General features: G+C 39.0%; 1 protein-coding gene across 2 annotated transcripts; it reads right to left on the bottom strand.

The window, feature by feature from the left end:
* Positions 1 to 343: 343 nt before the first annotated feature.
* RGS18 (regulator of G protein signaling 18) lies at positions 344 to 9,982 on the bottom strand. 2 transcript variants are annotated; one of them, XM_031595786.2, is made up of 5 exons: positions 9,341 to 9,982; positions 8,560 to 8,661; positions 5,689 to 5,753; positions 3,503 to 3,669; positions 344 to 1,272 (listed from the first exon to the last, which is right to left on the bottom strand). In XM_031595786.2, exons 1-5 carry the CDS (start codon positions 9,457 to 9,459, stop codon positions 1,015 to 1,017), a joined length of 711 nt encoding a protein of 236 aa, XP_031451646.2. In that variant the 5' UTR covers positions 9,460 to 9,982; the 3' UTR covers positions 344 to 1,014. The 2 variants fall into 2 exon arrangements, with proteins under 2 accessions (XP_031451646.2, XP_031451647.2); XM_031595787.2 differs by having other exon boundaries at positions 1,010 to 1,272; positions 5,689 to 5,750; positions 9,341 to 9,974.
* Between the last annotated feature and the right edge of the window lie 5,710 nt (positions 9,983 to 15,692).

Genomic DNA, 15,692 nt, shown 5'->3' with positions numbered 1-15,692 from the left:
CAGCGTGGGGGTTGAAACTAGGTGATCATTGTGGTCCTTTTCAACCCAGGCCGTTCTATGATTTGAGAGGATGCCAGTTATGGAGGTGAGCACAGAAAGGAGCATTTGTGTGCAGTATGGATAGTCAGCTTTAGGGCACAGAATTATGTACTGAGAGCAACGGTTGGTTGTGTTGTTTAACTGGCTTCATACCTAGCTTAGCATGGGGAGAAAAGGACGCTTCCTTCTAGACAGACATATGCATCCACATGACCAGATGTTTAATGACACGTGTTGTGTTAAGAGGGCATTCTTGGCCATTGACTCATTTGGTTGGGGGAAAAAAAAAGAGAGAGAGAGAATACAAATATTTGATAGCAACGCTAGTTTATACAGCATAGTTTAAATATAAAGAAAAGATGTACATAATAAGAAAAGAGTATATAATATATCCCTATAAAAAAAATTAAATAGACATTATTATCATCCTCTTGAAATATGCAATAGCTAAATTTTAATTATGCAGTAGCTGTAGTTAAAATCCATATAATTTTTACATTTCACCTAACTAATGTTCCCATGTGTTTTGCAGTATGAGAAAATACTACAAATATTCTATGCTTAGTGTAGGAAATACTGCAAAAAACAAAATCATGTGCAAAGGTTAGCTATATAGATTCAAACTGTGACGAAACTGTCTTACAATACAGGCTCAAAATACATGATGGGTGTAATCAAATAGCGTTTTAGACAACATTTTTACGTCAGAAACTCAGATTCTTCTTTCTAATATGATAACAGCTCCTGCTTGAGTTTAAAAAAAAAATACTGTACAAAAGCTTCACATGGCATGTCTCAGGAATAAGTTGCCTGGTTGTCTACAGTAAATGGGATTACTCACTAGCAACAAAGCTATGACCGGGTATGAATGCATGCAACTTTGCTTGCCACTTATTTACACCGCCTAAGGATTTGTAATTTATAACACATGTACAATTTGCTTGCAGTAGCTAGAATTCATGAGAGCTGAGTTCCCTATTGCCAGATGGTAAAGTCTGGTCGCACACCCTGGAAATCATTGACAGTAAAGGACCGTGATCGTCTCCTAAGAGTGGGACGACCAGGATTTCTCCCCTTAACCAAATTCAAATAAAGATCAGATCTTAGGAAGCGTGGATAGCTGTCTTGCTCCATCAGCCTGTAGACTGTGTTTTGTGCTGCATCAAAGGTGGTAATGACGGGCTGTTCAATATTCTGACTTGTAACTTCTTTGGTTTTAAAGTCCAAATTCACCTGGAGAATGAGGAAAAGTGTACTTGTTTAACGTGCATTAACACAATTCTTTTGTTGTCTGTAGCAAAGATACATTGGTGAAAGAGTTTCCTGATAAAAAGGACTTTGAATCCTGTATATTACTCAGTATTAATGCCATAGAGTTAGTGTATTCCTTTTCAGTTATGGCTGCCAGAAAGTCTACACAAATGTGTCACTGGTACACTGAAGAACTGCTAAAATATCAGTTAAGATAAAACCAACACATTTTGATGTGGTAGTGTCTGATTAAAAGTAACTCACTATCAGCAATCTTGGAATAGTTGCTGCCGCCACGTTTTACATCACCAGCCTAAGGCTGGACTCCTTCCTTTTTCATTTAACATACATGTAGGACTTTGTCTCATTAGAATACACTAGTGTATATTAAAAATTTCTAGATGCTGTATGGGGTTTTGATGGCAGGAGGACGAGAAAATTGTAAGAATTAAAATATTAAAATAATTTTAGTGAGTTTCTGGAGGCTCTAGAGATGTGGAAAGCATATCAAAATGATCATTTATTCCATGCACTGGTGCATTTTCCTGGGAAGATTTCACACAGAAATCATAGAATCATCGAGTCATAGAGCAGCTTGGGTTGGAATAGACCTCAAGGATCACCAAGCTCCAACCCCCCTTCTGCAGGCAGGGCTGCTAACCTCCATATCTAATACTGGATCAGGCTGCTCAGGGCCCATCATTATGTTACTCTTGGTCAAAGTATGACTTCTATGCTCTGTCCCTTCCCCAGCTTTCTTCCTGCTCACCCTTTTGTTTGTCAGTCTCAAGGCATGACAACATCAGGACTCAATGTCCTACCATAATTGCTCATAGATTATTTAGCAATGATAAGTTCCGGCTCAAATAATTAGAGAACCACCAAATGGCTTGGGTTGGAAGGGACCTTAAAGGTCATCCAGTTCCAACACCCTGCCGTGAACATGGCAGCCAACCACTAGACCAAATTATGGGTTTTTCTTTTTATGTAAGGTCCACCCACTGAGATGCTGCAGGAGAAGGAGTAAAAAAGGCTGTAAGTTTTGAAAGTGGAACTAGTAAGCCAGGCCCCTGTCAAAAGTGTATCTGAATGTTATATATAGTCTGTGAGAATTATGGGTGGAGATTGCACCGTTTTGTAATCCTTCTATTGAAATAAGGATTACACTTATTTCACCTTTGTTACAGGGAAGTAGTAGCTGGAGTTTAACTTCTGCTATTCTGACAAGTTTAAAAAAAATATAAGGGAAAGGGAGAATTGGCAAGTGCCATGTTTCTGCTCAACCTTGACAGAATTAGAGGAAAATGTAAGTACAGAATATCTACTGAGGAGGCTGAGCTTGATTTCAGTAAGAGTTCATCATCTCCTTCCCAGAGCAGGCAAAAAGAAAAAAAAAAAAAAGTGTTCTTTTTGCTCATTTACAATATGATTACTTCATAACACATTTCAGAAAAATGAAGAAATTGTAAATATTAAGACTTTTTGCACTACTATAGTAATAAAAAAAGGCCTTTGTGTTAATTAGTATTGACATATCAACTTGTTTTTATCTGTAGCAAGAATGCTCAGCCAGAGCTTTGAGGATGGAGAACATTAATCGTGAAAAATCTTTGCTTAAAACGTTATCACTATCATTTAAGGGATATGTTTAATTTAGTAAATTCTTCTAGCCTCCTTCAGTCCTTTGGCTTATTTAAAACAAAAGCTTCTGAGTCTGAGCTGTGTAATCATTTGACAAATAGTTTAAGGGAATGGGAGAATTATTCTGTTGTTCTGGAAGCAGCATTGACTACAGACAGATAATACTTCTTCAAAAATGCTGGCTGATACGTTTGGTGGCAGCATTAACATTTATCAGTGCTATTTTTCACTAAATGAACTGTGTGTGTATATATATCTATATGTACATATATCTTGGCTCTATATACCAACAGGAATCTTTGATTCCCGTGATGTAAAATTCAAACTCAGAGTTCTATACTTAGAAGAGCAATATGGAGTGGGTTTTGTAAGGAGTCTGGAGATGAATAAACTAAGCAATTACTTCCAGGCTTCCTTCCAAAGCTTTGACATGTAAGATACAGTCTCCTTAAGTCAGCGACAACACAATTAATGGTTGTTACTGTTTCTGGACACACACTTCTTAAAAGCAGATTTCATCAGATGCAGTTGTGAAAAACACTGTGTACGCTGAGGAATGTTTTCACTGTACCTCTTTTGGAGCATCTTTCCGTATGAATGTTTCATAAATGGTCTTAGCTTTTGGGAAAAGTTCGTCTGTAGTTTTGCTTTTCTTGTAATCCTCACAAGCTATCCAGAACTCAATGTTCTCCTCACTGAACTCCGTTTTCAGAAATCTTGTGAAGGCATCCAATCCATCTACAGAAGGGAATATTGAATTGTGTTAAATGAATATATATATATATATATATACATATCCTTATCAGACAGTTAATATCTTCAGGCAGTCTAAGCAAAGTCACAAAACGGGTTGTGCTCCCTTTAAATTACATTGCAACATAGATCATTATTTTAAATTGCATAAAGGCTTTAAAATAACTGCATGCTGTAACTCCCATGACAGAATTCTCATTATTGATTGCCAAGACCTTAAGAATGTATAAATGGAAGCAATCAAATCATCTGTATGTATCTGGAAGTGATGGAATTTGCCAAATATCAGATTGAATTAGGTTAACCCAAATGCAATGAGAATGTCTGCCCACTGCAGCTGGATTATGTGTGTGTCCCTCCAGAATGGAAGGATGATGACATATGTGCATCTGATACCTATGTAAGCAATGGGCCATTTCAAATAATGGCCATCTTGGATCCTATTCCTGTTTTAGGACCAAACTGCACCAAAACTGACAAATTCTTTTCTTTGGTCCATTGAACATGTTTTTGTTTTTAAGATTTTGGTCTTGCAGTCAGAAATATTTGAACAATATTCAAATGTAATAAATCTCTGTCATAACCATAACGAAGAGTCAGTTCTTTCGCCAAATATTGCCTCCTATAGCTCTTATTATTTGTAAAGCAAATGATTGTTGCCTTGGTACACTTTGTATGTCCACTAAATATTCAGTGCTGAATCAACCATTGATTCTCAAGAGTTTAAAACCACTGAGATTGTGGCTCTGGATGGATTTATCTCTATGAAAGGGAGTACTAAGGATGTGGGTCAGAAATGCTGCTCCTAAGCTAGAGTCTTGACATCTCCAAACTTTTTAGATCCTCTGTAGTCCATTTAAATATCTCTTATTTTCCCAGAGTTAACAGAAGACTAAAATAATCTAGCTCCAATGTAACAATCAACATTTAAATCAACATTTAAGGGATGACTTGGCTAAACTTTTTATATGAAGATCAATACATTCCACTAAGAGCAATGTTTCCATAATGATCAGTTCACTCAAGTTCTCATCTTCAGGCAAAGTCCCAGTGCCAGTAAGTTGTTTGACTAAGTTCAGAATGAAACTTGCAGACAATATACAAAGATACAGTATGATTTCCATGCAAACTCAGATTTTTTTTTTTGCTATTTTTATCTTGGATAAAAAATTTGCTATTTTTACCTTGGATTAGAATGGAGAGGCATTTTCTTTCAATTTCTCCCCTACTATAAGCTTATTTTAATTTTATCCCTATGTCACGCGTGGCTACTTATCCCTAATAGAAAAACAATCACTATAAAATGTTTAAGAACAAAGAGGCTGTCACTTCATGAAAGATGAACTAAGAATACTGATGATAATACAAAAAAAATTAGCCTTTATTATACAAGCTGTATAAGAAGACTGGACAGGAACAACGCGATACTGGGCAGAGGCCAAATGATGGATGAGACTGCCAGCAGATTTCCAACCATTTTTTAAGACTGCCATTTGGGATTTTAATGGTAATAGAGCAGTTAGCTCATCAGAACATAGCTCTTCTTTTTGACAATACTGAAAAACGTAGTCTAGAAAAGACAAGATAGCCTTCTGCTAATGTGAGTGAATAATGTTCTAAATAAATGATGAGCGTGCCACTATTATAATGGATTTTTCCAAGAGTCTGATTAGAATTCATACAGCAGAAAAGCATTTTATTCATTACAGAACAATTTAATTACCTTTGGCTGCCTTTTACTAGTTATTGCAGAAACTCTTCACTTCCTATCACTTTGTCCAATAAAATACCAAGCTTAGAAGTTATTTTCAACTACGTTCAGTAGTTGACAGCATGCTGTAGCCTAAGCACATGAGCAGAGCAGGAACACATGCTGCTATAAATGACCCAACGTACCTAATTTAGGTAACTGACAGATCTATTTAAGTGCACAACTGCGTTTTGTAATTTTCCATCAATTTTCCACCAGCATAGTCTTCAGAAAGAGAAGAAAAGAGTACTAACCTTTCTGGGAAAGCAGTTTGTCAAAGGATTCTCCCCATTTCATTGCTTCTTCAGGAGACACACTGCTTAAGAAACAGAATATGGTTTTGTGGAGCTGTGCATGCCGTGTATTCATCAAGTTATTTTGGTATGCTATCAATTACTACTATTGCTCTGGACCATTTCACAAAGTGATAAGGTTCTGTTGCTGTAGGAGCTCTATTACAGACTTCAGAAACATAGAGTGTAATGTTTTCTGACTCTTTCCTGAAGTTGCCTCTTTTTTTTTTTTTTTTTTTACCTTTAAAAAAATAAAAGATCAGAGCAGAGATTTTTCTTTTGTTGTTTATGTTGTGCTTCTGTGAGGAATCTTTGAGGAAATAGAGGTGATGCAGTATGGCAAAACTCACAAGGGAAGCAGGTCAGTCACCTGGTTAGTTAGTAAAAATGTTCTTGCAGAGATGTGGTTGTGAGGCTGCATTACCACAGCCTATTTGTGATGAAGTACGGGAAGTTCAATAGGCTGAAGATGAAGCTGTAGAGGTCTGGTTTAGATGATAGTTTTCTAGGGTATAAGCACTTACAGTCTGGTTTGTTCACCACAAACATCTTTCAAATGTCACGTTATTCTGAGATGCTGCACTTAATTTGCAAAACTCCACGTATTCTTCATCATCTGTGCCAAGTTAGATCTATTTCTCAATTATTTGCAATATTCTGTCTTAGAGAAATATACAGGTAGGAAAAAAAATAATAATTTTATTCTTCCAAATAAAAATCTCAGGAACCTCTTTGTTTTTGTGCTGCATAGGTTATTCCTATACATACACATACAATGGGACACTACAGGAATTGGCACAAGGCTGGCATTAACTTTATCATGCTAAGACTATGCCTTAGTGAAGAATGAATATTAACATTTAGAACCATTTTCATTTGGTGACATAGCATTGTACTCTGAGAATGGAAATGTCCTCATTTAAGCAGCTTGTCCAGGGTTAGTTGATAGTGGAGCTGAGAACCAGAAGAACTTGTTCTGCATTGAGCACTTTTGGAAATGATGCCTCTTTCCTGCCCCAGGCTCACATTTTTTCTGCTGCCTGATTTACACAGCTTGGGTTCCCTTGGCAAAATCTGTAGTCACATAAATTTTAGATGAAGGGAAATTCCAATGACTATGAGAGGGAATTTAAGCTAGTAATGCTCTCAGTTTTGTATAAAAAGTAGAAGGAGGATTTGTATTTTATACTTTTACAGGTGTCATGTGTCTCCTAGCTGAAGTCATTGCTTATAGGAATGAAATTCTTAGCTAGGGAGAGACAAACAGTTCTCAAGGCGTACAAATAATGGAGAACTGAAATGTGAAAAATGAATGTAGGCCAATAAAGCAGGGGAATTCTGGATTCAGGGAAAGCGAGACCTCGTTCCCTCACAGAGTTTTTAATTATGGGAAGTACAAAGAGTGCAGTTCTCTGAACTGTGCGTGCTTGTACATCTGGGAATAATGGGTTACTACAGCCACAGAAGTGAATTTGGTAATGGTGAAAGATAAGCCCTGACAGCTTCAGAGCACATACACAGTCCAGTAGCGCACAGAATGCTGGAGAAGTTCTTTGCTGGAAACTCCTAGTGTGATTTCTTCATTTTCTTTTAGAAAGAAAGTAGCTTCACAGATCCCCAAGACATTGGCACACCAGGGGGTGCTGCCATAACAAAGAGAAACCAGAACCTGGGTACTCAGCCACCCAAATGAAAATGAGCACTGAAAAGGTATCATCTGCCTACAGGTGGCATGGAGGCTGTGCTTTCTCATTTTAGGTCCAATCTTAGCACAGTTTTACATGTCTGGAACTGAGGAACTGAGGAACTGAAAAAGGTTGTTTGCAACACTCCTTTACCTTTGTTCATAGCTTCAAGATTTTTTAAGTGAACTGTAGAACCACTGAATTAAGCAGAACAGCACAACAAAAAAGTTGGGGGGGGTTGAGGGAAGCAATGAAATCCTACCCTGGGAGTGTGGAGAGGAAAGTCTTCCAGATCATGAGTACTGCTATCGTTTGGATAGCCACGATATTACACATATGAGAAAGCATTCTGGTCAAAGCAGTCGGCCCCTAAAGCAATAATTTAACATTAACAAGACTTAAAAATGAGATAGGAATCTCTGAAGTGTTCTGCATTGGAAAGAAAGGAGCTGCTAATTTTTTAGGCCTTGGAGCTGCAGTACATCTGCAGTACTTTTCATCACTCAAGACCTACAAATGTAATTCTTCGTGTATCTCTGAGATTCTGGTGTCCTGGTGAGGTCAAGAACTAAGTTCTCACTGAATTTAACAAAAATAATATTTCACTCTACATCTTTGTGGGAAATAGTGTCACAGAGACTATTAGAGCAGTGTTTAAACATCAGTATTTGAATTTGGGAGACGAGACAGTGTTTTGTCAATACTGCAGTTATCAAGGAACTATACATCCAGTATTTGAGATGCATCCAGAATTCTTTGGAAAATCTGTTTTCTCGAGAGCTATATGATTTCCTTCTAAACAGTAACTTTTCACCTCCATTTCTGAGTAAATGCTTGCTTGGGATAACCAGTGGACTTAGAAAAACGCTGTTGGCATGAGTAAAGATTTTTGTATATGTGCACATGTGGGCTACAATCTGCACTTAGTGGTGTGAAAAAACTACTGGTGAGTTGTTTTGTTCTATGCCAGATAATTCTATACTATCTGTATGCTTGAGTTAGATAGCCAACTTTAAATGAAACGGATTTTGAAAGTATTACTCTCTGCCAAGTCTGAATGAACACACGCATATGCAGGAAATGTTCTGGGTCACACTGAAACTTCCTAGAAGGAATCCCCATCGTCTCTGCCTTTTATAATGCCTACCTTGATGCTTTTGTCAAGTTTGTCGGTTTACCAAGATGTTCAGCTTCGTGTAATTCAGATTTCTGCAGGAGAAGGCTCAGCCTGTTTCTCTTCTGCTTTGCTCTACAACAGAGTTCAAGTAGCTTTTAAATCAACTTTGTTAAAAGGTTTTTTTTTCCAGGCATTTTCTTTGACTAAAATCTCTGCCTCTGCACCACAGGTCCACAAAGGTTATCTTACACTAATATTTCTAATACTTCCCCTATTTATATTATTCACGTTAATGAATTTCTTTTTCAAATATTAACATGAATTGCATATGAAGCACAAGCAAACAGAAGTGGGAATCTCTTTGTTTTTAATGCATTTTCCACTAATTTTGAAGGAGAAGGGTAAAATTTCATATTAGGGACATGAGCACAGTTCATGAACACATGAAACAGTTGGCTCAGCATCTTCTACTTTTAATGTTCTGCAAAGAAAAAAGGAAGCAGTGCTTCCTCACGCTTGCAGTCTTTACAAAGAATATTTTCCAGATCATACTAAGGATTTAAAAAGCATTTTTCAGAACTCTGTGAAACCTGCCTATCTTATTTACCTAGTTTATGTATTTGTTTCTTGTATCTAAAAACTATTTCCTTAATGAATAAATATTTCATGTCTACAATTCCCAGGCTTGCAGTTCACCAGTTTTACATACGCTGGTCAAGATGAGAAAGATCTGCGCCCTAAATTCACACCACGTTAGAAGAATCCTCTGCATAAACAACACTCAAAGTGTCAGCATGACCTTAAAACTTACCCGGGCTTGCTTGCTTTATTTGGCTCTTCTTTAACTGTTGATTTCATGACTTTGTAATAGGATTTCTCCTTCGAAGCAGAAATGTTCAGTTGAGGGAACAAAAGAAGTGGGTTCTCCATCTTCTAAAAAAGCTTCCCAGTTTTACAGAACGCTTCTCTGAGTTCCTTACAGCGGTTTCATCTCTATACGTGGTGCATTCAGCAAGGCGTGTCTCGGGCTGGATTCCCCCAATTGGCTGTAGAACAGTTTTCGGAGCAGGTTGTGGGAAGGAGGAGGGTTGCCACCTTAGCTGTCGGTGCAGCTGCAGGCACACAGGACAGAAGTAGAGTTCTGCTTTTACAGTCGTCATTTAAGGAAGTGAGATTACAACTCTGCAAAATGGCCGTTGCTCATACGGACAAATGCAGCTTTCAGCAGAGCGACTCCTGGTTCTGTGCTTGTGGAACTCCACGGCCTAGAATAATTAGGATGATGCCACCATCTTCTCCCAGAAACGTGTGAGAAGTGCGTATAGCTCCTCTAAAATGAACTTTAACGAGAATCACTTGTAGTACAAAATGGGTAACGTTACCCTTATGCTCCTAGAAGAACTTCCAGCTGACCTTAAATTGCCTTCTGCAGTCAGATGCCATATGCTGAACACAGAGTTAGCTCTACCTACAACATGCTAACTGGAATCTCAGCATTTCTGAGGCTACAAGAGCCTGATGAAGCAGTAGTTGATAAAATATTTTTGTAAGCAGAGATTTTGTTTTTTGCACCATTTCTCAGAAGTATCGAAGACCTAATTCTAATTTCAAGCTTGTCCACTTACAGCTTCTCATTTATCTTTTGTATCTATGGCTTTATTTTCACTTACAATCTCCCAGCCTGGATAAAAACTCTTTCAACACACACAAACACACACACACACACAAACACACACACACACACACAAACACACACACACACAAAGTGACTTCTTCTCATTTTGATACCAAATAACCAAAAATTTCTTATTCCAATATGCATAACCTAAATGTGCTAATTTCTTAGGCTAATTGTCACAAATTAGCTCTTAATGTACAAGCTCGTTCTTGGTTAAATTTCTCATTCTAATACAATTTGTGTTGGAGATGCCACGGGAATAATAAATCTACCAAAGAAACCACTGTTAGTTGAACAAGAGGTTGGAAAAGAGCAACTGGCATGATGGTCCCAGAGAAAGTCTCCTTGCTATAGCTAAGTGATACCGCAGTTCATTGAGTCTTCCTCTTCTTAACAGCAGTGACTCATTCTGATAACTCAGATAAGATACCTGGCCTTGAGGAGAAGGCATGACCTCATCCCCTTTCCACAGTGTTGGCTAGTTCTGTGCACTCACTGACATTCTGCTAACTTCAGGTCCTACCATGGCTCCTTCCTTGTGGCTGCAGGGCTGAGGAGGAGGGGAAGTACTCAGAATCCAAAGAATTTTAAAAATTTTTTGCTGCTACTCCAAATTCCTGAAATATAACATCTCCCTCTCTCTATATGTATATACTGATTTTGTTGGTTTTTTTTTTTTTTTAAAGGAAGAGATAAAAAGTACCCTGTGTTACACATTTTAAAATCAGACTGAATGGAAAATCTTCAGTGCAAAACTGCTTTTTGTAGCCTGAGCACCTTTGAGAAGAAGGGCTATGGTTTGAAACATTTTCAGTTTCAGAGTAGGCTTACGTATCATATCCTGCCTATTGAGAACTCTTTAACCACAGCTTTCTTTAATAATATATTCTGCATTTTACTAGTAAGTAAAAAATAAACAAAGAAAGCATGATTTTATTTCACTGTTCCTTAACAGAGATGGTCACATGAAATCTTTGTTTTCAGCTTTTACAGCTCTGTAATGCTGTCTAAGTGCTCATCTGTCAGTGCATGCCTGAAGGCCTTGTCCAGTCCACTCTTACACGACTCCAAAGCAGACGATGTTTCCTGAAATACGGCTGTGCTGTAGTGTGACAGTGGTATCAGTCCAAATGCAGCACCGTGGTGTGCATCTCCTGAGAATTCAGTTGGACATTTTGAAAGGAAATACAGAATCACTGCAATCGGTCTTTCTCTCTCTCTTTTTTAAATTTTTCCATTAAAAGAAAGCTAATATTAAACCCTGTCCCTGAAGTAGCCAAATGACATTAAAGTCAGCCTGTGTTTTGTCAGCGATGGTGCTGGTGCTAATGGTGTTTTGCACTGCAGGCTGCAGTTGTTATAGCAACGGTATTAATGACCCTGTAAGTGCTTCTGGGATGGTTTATATACTGCAAGATGATGAGCTAGAAAAGCGAGTACGTTATTTTAAGCAGGAAAAAACAGACCCGGAATATGATGTTGATGACATGACTTCAGCCTAAAAAGCTCTGAAGAAATTCAGGATGCGAACTGATGTCTTAATTAGCAACCATTTTTCTGACCTCTGAAACATAATTGCAAAGCTTTCACAGATAATTGAATAGAATATGTATTTTCAGAAGTACCTTTACTTGACACAAACAGCAAAATTGAGTAGATCACAAAGTGCAAGATGGGAAGCACTGATCTCTTTGGGCCTGTTCCTCAGCTGAAATGTCTCTGCACAGACTGCTGTCAGGGTTTGGTAGGGATCCAGCTCAGCTTGTGATTCAGTCATGCTTGAGTTAAGTAGAACTTAGAACTGCTCTCTGTGAGAGAAATATTGACTGGATATGTAATTTTTTTTTTTTTTTTTTTTTTTTTGTAAAGGTGAGCTCTGAATAATTCAGATTTTCATGTTAGCTGAAAACAAGTGAAGTCCTAACTGAGCTCAGCTCAGCGCTGGGAACTAGAACACAACCAGCTTCTTTCTAACTAGAACACAAAGTCGTTTCTTTCTGAGCGACTCCAACACATCTTTTGTCAAACATATTTTATTGCCAGCCCAGTACGTGCAAACCTTGCCACCTTCACATCCATACTTGTGTTCCAGCATTGCCCAAGCTTCTCCAAAACCAAGTTCTGCCATCGTTCTTACTCAGTCCCCTTCCACCAGCTGTATGCCTTCTGTGGGGTTACGTTTATTTTCTGCTGAAGGGAAGTGATACCCATCTCCATGCCAAGAAAAAAAAAGCAACAGTGTCCTTATTGTCCTGTAAAGAGTAAGCACAGCACAAATCTTCACTGAAGAACATGGGTTGTGAAAACGTACTTCCATGTTTCTCCTTATTGCTATGGTATTTAAAGAATGGAAAATGAAAATTACATCTTTTGGATGAATTAATATTTGAAAAATAATTCTGCGACTCCTCTGAAACACCTCAACTTCTATCACTCATCAATATTTATTGACTACCTGTTATTGGAAACTGTTATTGGAACTACAATTTAATAATGTTCTGATCTGATATATTGTTATTTTGAACCAATACCAGAGGGAAAGAACTTCATTGTACACCTCAAGTAGAGGAGCTTGCAGTCTGCTACTTCTGTGAATGTCTTCATTGGTGTGCCTAAAAGATTCGTCACGATGTCAGAATTTGGCATGTGAGATACTTCCGAGTCACTGGAAGAGAGCCATTACATCTATGCATAGTTCACGTTACAAAACCTTTTGCTGCTGCTGTTTAAAAGGAAGGAAACACAATTGCATTGCTGTAGATATGCATCACAAACACAAACACAATGCTTTGCACGTGCGAGACAGGAGTGTCGAAAGAATTTCGTAAGGCATCTGAGATGAAAAATCAAACTCAGTGCCGGCTTGAGAACCTCTGTTATTTCAGCACAACTTCTGTAATGAAAAATGTTCTCATCTGCACTGTGCTAAATTTATTATTTCGTCTTTTGAAAGGTCAAAATAAGAAAGTGAGTCTGCAAAGTTCTCAGCAGCATTCATTTCCTGCCTGCCCCGTGGCTCTACGGCCTGCATCTCTGATTAGTTCTATTTACATAGTGCATACATCACTGTCACAATTAATCTGCAGGAAGCTGGTTTCCCAGCCGAACCGCTCCGTGTTTACAACTGGCTTTCCACAAGTGTATTGCGGTGACATCAGCTCTCATCAGACAATTTTAATGCTCAGCTTCCGGAAGCGCTCACCTTGGATGCTCTTACACATTTTAAAGTGTTTTTTTCCTGGTGTGTATCCACAGGAAATGTCGAAGGCGGGAATGTACTCTTAATCCTGCCCGAAGTATCTGACCGGAATTAGGTATTACTTACAGAAATCCAGATGGATTCTTGATGTGACAACCTTCTTGTTTTTTATTGGCCCATGACATGTACTGGGCTGAGCATTTTCTGCTCCTTCTGTGCAAGACGTGGGAAAACAGAATGGAGAAACTATGGCTTAGTAACCTTCTGCCAGAAAGCAGCAAGCTCTGGTCCACAGACCATAAGTCATGAGATGAAATTCCCTACAGCAGACAAGGGAACAAAATCCTTTTTCTCACACTTGAGCCCGCTGTCAGTAAATTACTGTGTGGCTTAAGCACAGCCATCAGGTGTTAGAGGTTAGCATGGAGTCATAGAACGGTTGGAGTTGGAAGGAACCCTTAAAGGCCATCTGGTCCAACTCCTCTGCACTGAGCAGGGACATTCACAGCTCAGAGCCCATCCAGCCTGACCTCAGCTGTCTGCAGGGATGGGGCACCCACAGCTCTCTGAGCAACCTGTGCCAGGGATGTATTAGAAAAAACCTTCTTCCTTATAACCAATCTAAATCTCACTGCTTTCCCACTCAGATGATTTGGGGATATCTCCAAGATACCTACAGCATAGGTGGAATTACTAGGCCAGGAATTGTCCGTAACACAGAACTAACAAGGCTGTGAGGAGCATTTCATATTTAAACAACAAAGAGAGCTGCCGCAGGGCTGGGAGAGCAGTCAAAACGGGTTCTGAAAGTCATACCTTAGGTATTCAGAATGGAATGAGAAGGATGTCTAATTGCAAAGCCTCCCTTGATGGTTGCAGAGCTACATTGTGTGCTCCCTTTCTCAATATCAGTCCACAGTGATACAGGCACGCAGACTTTTGTTAATTTAAAGCACAGCTAAGATTTTTGCAATACAAATTGTTTCTTCTTCCTAAAAGTGCACTGTTCTGATGTCCGATTTAGCTGATGGTGCTAGGGTTTAAAAAGTAGTATAGTTAATTGCTCATGGTATGTTGTAGATATGAGCAACCACTCTTCACCTTGTACTATAGCAGCTGTATGTACTTCATGCATTCCCCATTTCTACTCTTGCTGTTGTGTCCATGGCAAATTTCCTTACCACCTGGGCACTGACTAGCTTTTAGCCCATGTCAGGGTGTGCTTCGTTATTATCATAGCTTTCCTGAACATTGATCATGCCATCCTGATATTTCAAAATTAATTTCTAAGCCTAATCCCCATCTGGTCCTGCCTGATGGTCCTGTATTTCTGTCGTCTGAGTTTCCCTGCCACATCTAGAAAAACTGTAATTGCAAAAGTAAGTTTTGCAAAGATTGCAGAGAATGCTTCCTCAAAATGGAGGAAATGTGATACTTTCAGTATGCACACCAGGAAGCAAGCTATTCCAGCCTCTCAGTTGAGGAAAAACAGGTGATCATTTCTCAGCTTACCCTGTCAATTTGATAAACGTATTTAATAATTCTGCCATTTCTGGAGCCACCAAATCTAATAGAAATAATGTATCTGTTGCAAATTGGCCCAAATTGCCTGAGGATGAGAATTGTTAAGTCTAGAGCTCGTCTTTGTGGCATTTATGAAATAATTTCCATTCTAGTTCGCAGTGGCCACACACTATTTTTGTAATTTGTAGCAAAGATCTGCAGACTGCTTTACTGCATCCACGTGTGCCTTTCACCTCCTAACTTTATACACTGTCACTGAGGTTAAGTAAGGCTTGATTTTTTAACAACTTTGCCTTCTGATGACCAGATTATCCCCAAAAGAAAGGTGAGAACAGTTGTAGGCTCTCAGATGCCCCGCAGGGAAGGGGCAGGCAGTGTAATAGCCACATCTGTCCCCGTGCTCCCTCTGTTGGAACAACTCTGCCATGTCCTTTCTCCTTCAGAAAACGGGCCCCAACAGCCCTATGTGGGTAACAGTGGTTTTGTTCGAGTCCAAGCACCCTGTGTGCAGTGTGAACCCCTGTATGGCAGGCGCTTTCCTTCCTTTTATTTTGGTCTGGTGCTGGGCTTGCCTGATACATCCCATCAGAGGGTTTTTGTTGTGACAGCAGAAACACAGAGCGGTACGCAAAGGACCTAAAACACTGCATTATTTAGTCTGAGCTCTGGTGAATATTTTGCCGAGTGAACACTCCAATGAGAGGAGCTGCTTTATTTCCAAGAAAGGTTGTGGGAGCAGGGCAGCAGGCCCAGGGATGGGGA

Source organism: Phasianus colchicus, chromosome 9, assembly GCF_987193195.1.
Source record: "Phasianus colchicus chromosome 9, bPhaCol1.hap1.1, whole genome shotgun sequence".
Taxonomy (NCBI): domain Eukaryota; kingdom Metazoa; phylum Chordata; class Aves; order Galliformes; family Phasianidae; genus Phasianus; species Phasianus colchicus.
The sequence above is the reverse complement of the archived record's forward strand: the minus strand, read 5'-3'. Positions and strand labels throughout refer to the sequence as shown.

Coding starts and splice junctions, on each gene's coding strand:
- RGS18 (XM_031595786.2), bottom strand. CDS start 9,459: ATGGAGAACCCACTTCTTTTGTTCCCTCAACTGAACATTTCTGCTTCG. Junction 8,662..9,340: donor AATAAAGCAAGCAAGCCCGG/GTAAGTTTTAAG, acceptor ACTCTGTTGTAG/AGCAAAGCAGAAGAGAAACA. Junction 3,670..5,688: donor CAAACTGCTTTCCCAGAAAG/GTTAGTACTCTT, acceptor TCCCTTCTGTAG/ATGGATTGGATGCCTTCACA.